Genomic DNA, 12,153 nt, shown 5'->3' with positions numbered 1-12,153 from the left:
ATAAATACTAAAAAATTTTGGAATGCAGGAAGACCTCAGGACATTGCTCAAATTAGCCTTTATCCCAAACCCTTATTTTGTGTACAATTTGATCAAAAATAACTATGAAATTATTAACTAAATGGAGCTGTAAAGATAATTGCTTTGTTTGGGATAAATGACAAAATCTGAAAACAAGTCTGAAAGGATAATAATCTTCTAGGGTCAAATTTTCTTGCTATTTAAGTGTTTAGCATTAATTTGCCTTCTTTCAAATGCTTAGCACTTCTCCAGCATGACAGATTAGACTTTGTAAATAATCAAATATACATCAAAAAAGCAAACCTGTGTCAAAATAAGACCAATGTTTTTGAAAAATAATGCACATGAGCCAAACCATGTTTTATTAAAATTTTAATATACAAATATTAAAAAAATGATACATCAGGAATTTAAACTACATAATATTAAAAAAAGTCAGTGTGGCACATTGCTAATGACAGGTGACAACTTGAGAGCAAACACAAAAATAATCTGTTACACTAAATTCTCTGTAAAATTTGCCAATGGCACATTGAAGAAAACATTCACCCTGAGCAATCTCCAACGATTTGGTCAATAGCATATTCCAGATGTTTTAAAAACAACTGACTTGGAATATTACATTTCAAGCTCGTATCATTTACAACGGGAGGAGCCAATGAAAACAGACCAGACAGCATACTGAATGCAAATATATTTCACTGGATCCAAGTGCTCATGAAGCACCCAAATTTCTACCTTCCACAGATATCATTATTTGACACAAGACAGTCATATGAAACATGAAAAGTCAACATGTTAAAAAAAACTTTATAAATTTGCCTGAAAATTAATTTAGTTTGGTCCCTTATAATGTCATCTTAAAGATTCTTTTAATCTAAAAATTTCTATCACCAGTGAAATAAATCCCAATTGTATTCATGGGTACACTAATTAGGAACTGACTGTACACCTGATTTCACAAAAGATAGATGAATACTACAGATAAATAATTTAGTTTTAATGCATTATTCTGAACTGTTGAGCTTTTGCTTCAGAAGTGCTGCAACAATCAATGGTTTACTCTGGCAACAAGTGACACCAAAGCCCAGCAATCCAACTGGAAATCAAGACTGGAGTATAACATTAGTTCAAATATCAAATCACATTAGAAATGCATTCATAAACTGTAGCAGTTGTTACACGCTTTACTTTAAAAAAATCTTTACAGCACAATTCTAGAACGTCAAACAAATTAATAAAAAATCAATTCAAGTTTCATACTGTCCGGAATACAATTTATGACATAGGATATATAATATGGAAGTAGGAGGTGAGGCCCAAAAATTAAAACTTCACTCAAGCCTCTTCCTATTTTTCCAGTGTGGTCCCTAGTCCCTTTTCTCCTCTTATGCCTGACCAACTTCCCCATAAATGTATGAGTTATACACCTTAATCACACCCAATGGGAATGAGTCTACATTCTCACATGCTTGAGGCCTCTTTTGGATTCCCTTTCAGATTTCTATCTTATGATAATTGCCTCTAGTTTTGCTTTTCTCTATAAAAAGGAAATATGCTATCAATACTCATATTTAATAAAACATTTACATGATCACCCTTCATATTAACTGCAGTTATTGGTTTTCTAATGATTATATTACAGTACAATTCCAGTAGGGCCAAAGTTACTGATTTAATAAAGCCATCCTTAATTTCACTAAGCTGATAACTCCACTGTGCCACATTATTTGACCACAACTCTAAGATGCTTGATACAAGAATAAATAAAAACAGACAAAGCACTGGAGGGACTAACGATTGATTCCTTGAAGACAAAACAGGAAGTCTAGCTGGAGGAGTAAATTAATAGGGTCAGAGAGGAGGACTGGACCGAACAGAGAATAGAAATGCTTCTGGTGCACATGACCTCATGGATTTTCCATCAGCCATCGTGGCTAAAGGTTTAAAAGATTAAACATATTAAGGTGGTGGTAAAATAATAACTAAACTCTAAACACAAAGACAGGGAAGGGTCTCTGCACGAGCAAGCTACGCAGATTCCATCTCTCCTAATCCATTAAACTCCAGAGCCCTGGACTGACTAATCAACAGAATTATACAATTTGTGCACTATCGAGAAACTAAGGACAGAAGGTACTGATAACTTAAAGCAGGGTTATGGTGGTGTATCAACTTAGTTTTCTTCTATGTGACTTTTCTACATTATTTTGGGAAACTAAAAAGGAATAAAGCAAAATACTTGAAATGAGGTGAAACATAACATTTAATGTTAATAACATGTTTCTAACCCCTCTCTCCACAGCTGCTGCCTAATCTTAAATATCTCTATTAGTTCCCATTTTTATTCAAAAGGCTGTGGCTTTCAACAGCTTCTGGGTATCACCACTCCACCCCCAAGCACAGCCAACTCAGTTGTCCCGAGTTACCAGATCTCCCCAGCTGTCTCACTGCTTTTACCAAGTGACAACTCCAATGTGAAAATTAAGCTGTGGTCAGAAAATTCAGTTGAAGTAAAAAAAAACTACAAGAGATTGCTTATCTATAGTGTTCACCTTCTTGTTGAATGAACCCTGCTCCAGCAGAGTAATGTTTCAAGTCTACACTTCATGAACAATCTTCCATTCTACTTGCAAAACTTCCCCATGTGCAGCATTTAGTAGCTGTGGAAACCCCAAGGTTCTGACAGTTTCCCTGACAAAAAGAGTTACTAAAAAGCTGAGAGTTTTATCCTGAGTTTTTAGTATAGCAATTTCATTAGGAATATTGCAACAGGACTGCAGTGTACTGCACAAGCAACAAAGAGCAAAGATTTTAAATACCATTATGCTATTTTAAAAAGTACTACAGCACTGCTGTCATATAAAATATTCTGCAGGTTCTGCATACAAAATGAGTGCATGATATCTACAGAGCAAAATATAGATTTACAAAAAATGGTCACAATTTCCAAATTTGCACAGTAAATGGTTATGCAATTCCCCCCATAAATGTTAGTGGACATTTTCAATTATATAGCTAAAGCCAAGGTGTTTTGCTTTGATTAGGTTCCTTGTTAATGCAAACTGGTAACACTCCAGTTGAAAAAAAACAAAATTTATCAAAACAAAACACATTTAAGAACCATCAGATGCCCTTGCCTTTTGAGGGTTAATAGGAATGCACACAAAAGTACAAAAGTGACGTATTGCCTGTGCTCCTTAGATATCCTGAAATCAAGCGTTACGAGCTTCAGAGGCCTAGAAAACACAAACAGTAGTGCAACGCAAACTTAGACTACTTGAATTAAAAGAGTTACATTTTAATAATCATTTTTCCTCCTCCATCCCTGATTGAATTATATTCAAATATTTTGCTCAATAATGGACACCTCTAAAAAGGTTTACAGGCTATTTTCCATCCAATCCGAGTCGTTTTGAGAAAACTTTTTAAAATATTTCTGAAGTTCCGCAGCTGATGGGATAACTGTGTTGATTAAAGATAGACTTTTAGCTCATGCTTGGCCATTTACCCATTCTGCATTTGCCAAAACATCATAAAGCCACAATGATGTCAAGTATGATGTACACTTTATACATCAACTATGATGTCTAATCTAATCTAATGTAAGTACTATTAAGAAGAATCTTGCCGGTATCTGGTCTCTTTCACACCAGCATGTCCAAAACTCCTGACAATGAGATATTTTTGAAGTAATGTAAGAACATGGAAGCCAACTTCTACATGGTAAGCACTACAAACAGCAATTGCCTGGTTTGTACTCCATTTTCTCCAGAGGTTTGTAACAGAGCTGCTGGCTATATACCTCCTGAGAGTCAGTGGCTGGAGGAGAGATATTTGCTGACCTTTCACTCCACCACTGAGTCTCGGATCAATTCCAGATTTAACATGACCCCATCTACATGAAAAACGGTCAACATCCTTCACAATTTTTTAAAAATTTAATTTATAATTTCTATTTTAATTAATTTTGAACTAAAATTCTATATTTTTTCATTATATTCTAACAGTTTCAAAGTGTCTCCGAGACACATTTGGTTTCAATTGAAAGCACAAGTTGTTAAAAGGCCATCAAGACATTGCAGACATGGCGTATCAGATTCTGCCTCTTGAAGCTCAGTTGCTATTCTGTGAGATGGGAATATGACAGCCAAGAGACCTCAAAGAAGTTGGGTGCCAGAGGGCCACAAAAGACTCTTGCCTGCATGGTGTTTCAGACACATGTCACAAGTATGCTTTGAGTCAATGTCATAATCGCAGATGATCTGCTTTAAACAACATTCAATGGCAGATAAATCTCCTGCTTCATGACAATTCCTAGAATTAAAATGATGTGTCCTATTAATGCTTAGGATAAGTGTAGGGGATAAAAATACACTAGAGCAAGCTTTGTGTTCTTTCCCTTATTATCCATTGTTTGTTTTAAGTGATCTTTGAGAAACAAAGCACATTCTCAAAATAGAAGCTTCATTGAAAAGAAAATGACACAATGTAAGAAATCAACATTAAAATTCATATGGAATTTTAATTGAAATTGCTGTGCTGTTCTACTTCTTGCTATTTTTTTGTATTAAGCAATCTATGCAATAAGTCAGTAATTAGATTAGGCACTTTTCTTCCCCGCAGCTTCTAAAGCATTTAAAGAGGATTAACTGAAGGAACCATTGACCCAATGAAACCAGTTTTTCCTTCAACTCAGAGGATGAACTTCATCAGACTGGGCATCACACATACCTTTTGCTTTTGAAATATAATCTACATTGAACCATGTGAATTTAATATGATAATCAAAACTCTGGGACTAAGATTTTGCTTTGCCAATTTTAAAATATGTAAAATTCCAATACCAAGTTACCAAAAAGTCTGGTACTTTCACACATTTCACATCACAAAGGTTTATGCTAAAATAAATATCAACCATGGTTCTGTGAGAAGCATAGTTGCTAGAGTTAAAAAGTTGTGCTTTCAATATTTACGCCAGAGTTGAAACCCTGGCTGAAACTTCATCAAAGTACTGACTGCAGCCGCATCTGCATATGACACTATTCTGAAAGATATCCTTGCTCAAGCCCATGATAAAATTTAATAAGTTTCTAATTCTGATTCTGTTTGGGGAAGGAGAGGGGTTGCTTTGTGGATTTTATTAGTGTTTGTAAAACTTAATTTCAAGTATTAAAATCTTCAATCAGGTGCATTAGCATTTGAGCTCCAAAGGTGACCATATCAGAATGATGTACCATGATTATGCCAACCATTTAGCCTGACTTTGGAGGATACCAGAGCAGGAGCCAAACTGCTAGTTATACGTTGTGATAACACTAGCTTTGTGTTGCTTCTTTTAAGACAGCATGTTTCTTCACTGATCATGGTGATCTATTCAAACCGCTGTTCATACAAGCCTATTTGGCAATCCGTCATTAAACGTGTTTAGCACCGTAGGTGATTCCATCATTTACAGATTGTTGCTACAAGGTGCTTTGTTTTTAATGCTAGAGATCATTCATAACATTCCTGCTAGGTCAAACAGACTGGAGCACAATTCCCTCCCCCACAACCCTATAACTTTAACAGAATTTTCATTATCTGAATAGCAACTGTGCAAATACTTTGTGTCAGTGCTTTAACTCTTCTGTTTCTTTTAATGACTGTGGAACCACTGAGTAGTTCATCCCATCCCAGAGGTAAATTGGAGTGATATGTATTGAAAACCACGTGCAGCATTCTGAAAGCAAAATCTAAATCTAAATGTCAGTTGACATTTATTGTTAGTATGGAGTTAATTAAAAAAGATCAATTGATAAAGGAAAATAAATACTATTTACCCCTCAGTCAATGGCCTTAAAATACATTACCTATCATATTGTCAGATCTTGTTTCCTGAATTTCTAGTCATGCTTCCTACATTAGTGACCCATATCAACAGGATTCCATTGGCCCTTTTATTAGGGCAAGCATTTATTCAAGTGCTCAAACTGACAAACTTTACAATTCCAAAAATTGTTTTCTTTTAAACTAACTTTTTTAAAAGACAGCCATCAGAAAAAAGAATGTTTACTTACTCCAAATACATATGGCAAAAAAATTACATATTACCAGTGATGTTAAAGAAAATTAACAATGATATGTTAAAGACAGAAAAAAATTAAGCCTGAAAGCAATTTATTAGTTTCATGTGCAACACAAAAAAGATGGCAAACTAGCAAAGCAGAGAGAATGGAATTGTTCGGCTATTGCACAGCGTTATAATATGGTCATCATTCGACAGCAGCACCTGAGACTAGAGAAGTGTTGATGAATACTGAATTCTGAAACTCATAGCCTCCCTGAACATAATAATTTTTTTTTAAAGAAGTAACATAATCTCAAGCTTGTTTATTAATGACTTCTGATATTTGACATTCCATGCATCTGTCTTCAGAAAAAGTTACAAAATAAAATCAAACCAGATCACACACTGTAATCTTTTAACAAGGGAGCCCTTTTTTCAGTATTGCAAATATTTACTATCAAAACAATGCTGGACATTAAACATACAAATACAAATGTATTTACTAAATGATCATCCCATAACCTGATCAAACTCATTTGAGTGTTTCTAAATCCAAAGGTAGCATTTTGAACTCAATGTCTCATTCTGCAAAGTTGCTATATACCAACTGCAATCTCTACCTAATCTTAATGGGCTCAGCAATGGTCATTCTAGCAGGAAATACAACTGACAAGGCAATTTGACCTTGAGAAAATGCCATCATTCACTCGCAGATCATGGCAACAGTGAATGAGGAACAACAGTACAGAATAAGCCAAAATATTCAATAACTATCTATGCTGTTGCCAGTACAAGCAATAATTTTCTGTCAGTATGCTGCGGAGATATTAAACTTCAATTCTTCAGGTCAGGCAGCATCAATGGAAATGACGTTTTGGGCCCAGACCCTTTTTCAGGTATGGGCCCCTTCACCGGCACCTCAGTGAGTCTGCGCCCTTCACAACACCGAGCTCTTCTTCCGTAGCCTCCGTCTCCGAGCCCACCTTGGCAGGAATTTTACACCCCACATTGAAGATGACCTCTTCTCCCATCTCCAACCCTCCTCTTGGACACCCCTCTCTGGTTTTCTGCCTGCTCTGGATCTTTTCATCTCCAATTGCCAAGGAGACATCAACTCTCTTCACTCCAGCACTCCTCAACAAACCTTCCCCTCTCTGAACACACTGCCCTCCACACCAATCCCAACCTTACCATCAAATTCACAGTTGTAGTGAGGCGGACTGACCTCTACCTTGCTGAAAGCCACAAAGAAACACTTGGATACCTCTGCATACCTACTCCTTGAAGAGGACCTCACTCTGAGCCATAAATGTCTCTGACACCATCACTGGCCTCATCAACTCTGGAGAACTCCCATTCCCTGTCACTCTCATAGTTCCTTTACCCCACACTGCTTGCTTCTACCTCCTACCCAAGATCCACAAACCTGACCATACAAGTAGGCCTATTTTCTCTGCCTGCTCCTGTCCCACCGAACTTGTGCCTGCATACCTCAACTCCATTCTATCCCCCTTAATTCAGTCCCTTCCCACTTACATCAGCAACACTTCCCAGTCCTGAAGAAAGGTCTCAGCCCAAAATGTCTGCTGTTTATTCATCTCCATAGAGGCAGCCTGAACTCCTAAGTTCCTCCAGCATTTTTAATGTGTTGCTCTAGATTTCAAGCACCTGCAAAAATTCTCATGTTTAAGACTTCAATTCTTTACCACATGCCAAGATGAAAATTGTGGGGTTTATACTTTTATACTTAAAAGCTAAGATTCTTACTGTGTCACAGTTTCAGCTTACTGCTATAGGAGGAAGGCGAAATAAAGAAATAATCTCTCCTATTGAGCTGATTGGTAAATAGATAAAGAGGAAGAGCAGAAAATCCTGAGAAATGCACAAAGCAAGGACTTCACCAGAGTGAGACCAGTCCACAAAGAAAGAGACACACAAGTAGTAACAGTGAAACTCGTGGAGGGTGGTCAATTCCTCACTATCACCTACCATTGACTTCATTTCAGCTCTATTAGCAGAGACAGATCGCATTGCTTTCTTACTCTCATCCATAAATTCCTGCAACAAATAATAAGTATAAAGTTAAGTGTGCTGAAGATCAGAATTCACATTAGACCTTAATTAACCATAAAGTAATTAATTTTGTATGCAATCTGTGAAAAAAAATCCATTAGCCAATTTATTATTTAAAAATCAAAATCACAATTTCTCACCTGATCGATGCAATATTGAATTATATATGTGGGCTCAAGTTTATCAAATCAGATACCACACAGCAAATGAACTTTTAAAAAGGGGAATGAGTCAGCCTTGTTTCAACTCAACACATCAGCATTGGGAAATTAAAGTATATTGCGAAATGAAATCAGATCAAATTGCTATTCATTAGGAGATCAGTGACACAGAACATTAATTATTAGTTCTGGTCCAACATGAGAAATCATTTAAGGTTCTCCAAGCTCAAAATCCTGACCTTGATCCCTCAAAGTTTGCCAAACATTCCAACACAAATCTCTTGGAATATCAATCAACAAGTCACACATAGAACTTTCTCTACAACTCACCATCAAACTTTTGTCCATGTAATACTCTCGACCAGGACTCCCATCGTTGTGTTTGCAGTCAACAGCAAAGCACAGAAAAAGGACATCCACTACCATCTCATAAATGGACAAGAAGCAGTGTGACACAAAGAAGGCGAACAGGCAAATGATGATGAGCGGGAGGACCCACACGGTATAATCACGCTGGTAGTTGAGAAGTACTATCCCAATAAAACCAGTGACTAACACTATAAGTAGCTGAAAGTAGAACAAAATGGCAATAGATTAACAATTGAATCAGAAGTTTAGAAATATTTTATAGCAATTAATCTGTCTACCTGCCTTTGCAGGTAGAAATTGTTACATAGGCTTAGGAAAATAAAAATAAATAATTTTTGTTCACAAAACTCCAAAATCTTGGAATGCTTCATAAGTAATTCAATAGAAGTTTCAAAAATTGATTCTTAAATTCAAATATGTCAAACGCCATGGGTGTGAACCCTGTCTCCATTAAGAATAAACAATAAAATAAACAGACCCCAGTGCTTCACAAAGCAAGCTCAGGAAAAATGCAACAAGGCAGATGACCAATGTTATATTTGATTAAGAGGCTCCTCAAATCCTCCTTGCTAATGGAGAAAGCTGAAAAAAAAAATGGGTTGGTGAGGTAGGAAACCTCCAGGTTTGAGAGTCTAAGTCATCCATAGTGGTGCAAATAAACTTACAGTTACTGAGGCCAGAATTGGAAGGGCAAAAATATCTTGGGAAGGTTGTACAGTTGGAGACGAAAGAAACCGGGAAGGAAGGCTGCAGCCAGGAAAACATGTTCACACCTGATGTGATTTCTTCTATACATTTAGGAGATTTCTTCTACACATTTAGGAGATTGGCACCTTTCTAGACACTATTGGATAATCAAGTCCTGCCTGCATATTTATAAAGAACCTTAATAGCCTACTTTTAGTGTTACAATCTCCAGAACTTCAAGCTTCCAGTCTCTCCATGGGTTATTGTTACCTCTCCAGCTTTGACTGAAGGGTAGCAAATTTAAATAAATTGTAAAGATTTGTACAGCTTCAGTGCTCAAAATAAAATAGTGTGATGGGTGAAAACAGTAATTGTGAGGGTCAACAGTTCTCGGCACAAATGTACTTTCATCTTGGCTTCATCTTAATTTAAACAAGAGATCAGCAGTGCTGAACAGGCTCTTCGCTGTTGCTTTAGACTTGGTTAACCAATAACAGTTCCTACTTAGATGTGCCAGACAATGGGACTGCCATTTTACTAAACTGAATAAATGTTAAGTATAGAAATTCAATTCACAAATTAACTGGACATTTTATACTGGGCCAGCAAGAGAAACATAGCATTTATTTACTGGCATATAGGATCTGGTGAGTCTCATACAGAAAAAAGAAATTTTATCCATTGGGAGGAATCAAGAACAAGGAGACAATCATGAATTAGACTAATCAGGATGCACATTTTCCACACCAATATAGAAGTGTGCAGGATACTAAATTTAGATTCAACTATTTTCATTTGCACCTTCTCGAAGTTCATCACTCCTTTGTTTAATATACCATGCTCTAACCCTATTTTGTGTTGCACTGTTGCTCACCTCCACAACATTCTACTAATCACACAAATCCCTTTGTGTTCTGTATTTTCCTCGCCTCCTCTACTTCCTTGTATTTTAATTATCATCTTTAAATCATTTCCCCCAGTTCTCATGAAATATCATTGGCTTTTCAGTTACTCTTGACTGATACTGCCTGATCTCTTGCTTATGGGTCAAAACTGCATTAGATGCAGCATTCTGTACCGATAAGGATTGTTCTTAAAGACATTGTCAGATGTAACAAAACCAAAAGAAATAGGCAGGTTACAAACCTTTCCCAGTAACAGAACAAAATCACCAACTGTGTTTATTGCCGCCACTCTCATAGCATTCTCCACCAGAATCACAAGGGCATCCTTGGCAGACGTGCAAAAGCTGGTACTATTTATGGCTGTTGCTATGTATGCATTCTATAAATATAAAAGATACAACTTTATTAACATCTATATTTCAAGTGGAGCTATTTTAATTTCATGAAATATTCCTTTAACAGAATAATTTATCTGCATCAGTTTGAAAAAGTCCATCAGACTGTAGCATTGAGATTGGAATGATTAAGTACACAAGGCTGACATTCTGGAAAAAGACTGGTGTATTTTATATTTTACACCACACCGTATGCTTACTTTCTAAGCAGCCAGTTGTTTCCATGACTGTTGTCCTAGAGGTAAAGATTCTACATTATGCATGACATACTTCATTATTCCCTTTTCCATCACATGAGTTTTTCATGATTTTCATGTGTCGTTTGCTCTGGTTTTCACTTTTAAGAACTCCCTCACAACAACCTTTCTTAAGATTTCCAATTGGAAGTTCCCTAGAGCCTACCTTTCAGTGGGGTCCTATATTCCTCAGTGGAGAGTACTCTGCACACTTTCTATCGGCACTTTCCTATTGGTCATCAGAGAACCAAAACACAGTTAAAACCATTTCTCCCATTATATCAATGTCAGCTCTATGCAAGAGTGGTCCAATATTCCCGTTTACCTTTCTTTCAAATAAAGCCCAGTTACATTTCACAGTTTTTTTTTCTGAAAAGTTACTGCAGCAAATTCACCCATCAGTTGGAATCCCAGACCTATTACTTAACTCATCTAATCCTCCATAATCAGAGGCAAATCAGTCAGATGGTGAATTAACAATTAGGTTCCAAAATACCCCTATGAGCTTTCAAAGAGGACAGAGTTTGGGGGTGGGGGAAGATGGGAGGGCTTCATCTTCTGTCAAACCCAGGTCTATAATTTAACATATTTTTAAATGCATCTGGTATTCAAAGACACTTGAAACCATAAGATTCCTGCAAAAAAAGTTTATAGAAATTAAAAGCAAAATTAAAACACAATGAAATATTTATGAACAAAATAAGTAACCTGTTATTTCCCTCCTAACCTCCAGATTTGGAATCTCCATCCAAATTAATCAGGGCTCTAATCCTTTGGGAGTTCTGCCTGGTTGAGGATTGGTCAGTGCTGGTGGCAAGCTATCTGTGGGGATGGTGAGACAGGAGGAAGGTGGGCAGAAAGGTAGATTCCTCAATCTAGTGTTAGAGAAACACGAGTAAAGCAGAGTTCTGCTGCTGCATTCATCACAAGCTGGATGTAGTGGATTTGCACAAGTCTGAAACTTGCTTAACTTCAGAACCTTCAGCGCAAACTGGTCTATCTTGAATAGGCTTTGATCATCTTTTCAGACAATCCATTCCAGAAAACATCAATTCACAAATATTCTCTTCATCTCATTTATTGCTCTACTATCAATAAACTTATCTGACTCCCCTGCCACTGGAAACAGGTTCTCCTCAATGCCCTTGGATCAGAATAAATTGGCAAAGACACAAAAGAACTGAAATATTAACTGTTCCTCTCTCCACAAGTGTAGTCTGACTTGAATAGTTCCAGCTGCTATTTCAGATACCCAGC

General features: G+C 36.7%; 1 protein-coding gene across 1 annotated transcript in view; it reads right to left on the bottom strand.

The window, feature by feature from the left end:
* Positions 1–377: 377 nt before the first annotated feature.
* The window catches only part of LOC140197765 (choline transporter-like protein 1), a 95,667-nt gene continuing 83,891 nt past the window's right edge, over positions 378–12,153 (bottom strand). Inside the window, exons 13-16 of the mRNA XM_072258198.1 lie at positions 10,507–10,644; positions 8,635–8,871; positions 8,060–8,128; positions 378–3,260 (exon numbers count right to left, since the gene is read on the bottom strand). Coding sequence (XP_072114299.1) covers positions 3,237–3,260; positions 8,060–8,128; positions 8,635–8,871; positions 10,507–10,644 — 468 coding nt within the window. The 3' untranslated portion in view covers positions 378–3,236. The remainder of the gene's footprint in view (positions 3,261–8,059; positions 8,129–8,634; positions 8,872–10,506; positions 10,645–12,153) is intronic.

Source organism: Mobula birostris, chromosome 5 (assembly GCF_030028105.1).
Source record: "Mobula birostris isolate sMobBir1 chromosome 5, sMobBir1.hap1, whole genome shotgun sequence".
NCBI classification, from domain to species: domain Eukaryota; kingdom Metazoa; phylum Chordata; class Chondrichthyes; order Myliobatiformes; family Myliobatidae; genus Mobula; species Mobula birostris.
The sequence above is the reverse complement of the archived record's forward strand: the minus strand, read 5'-3'. Positions and strand labels throughout refer to the sequence as shown.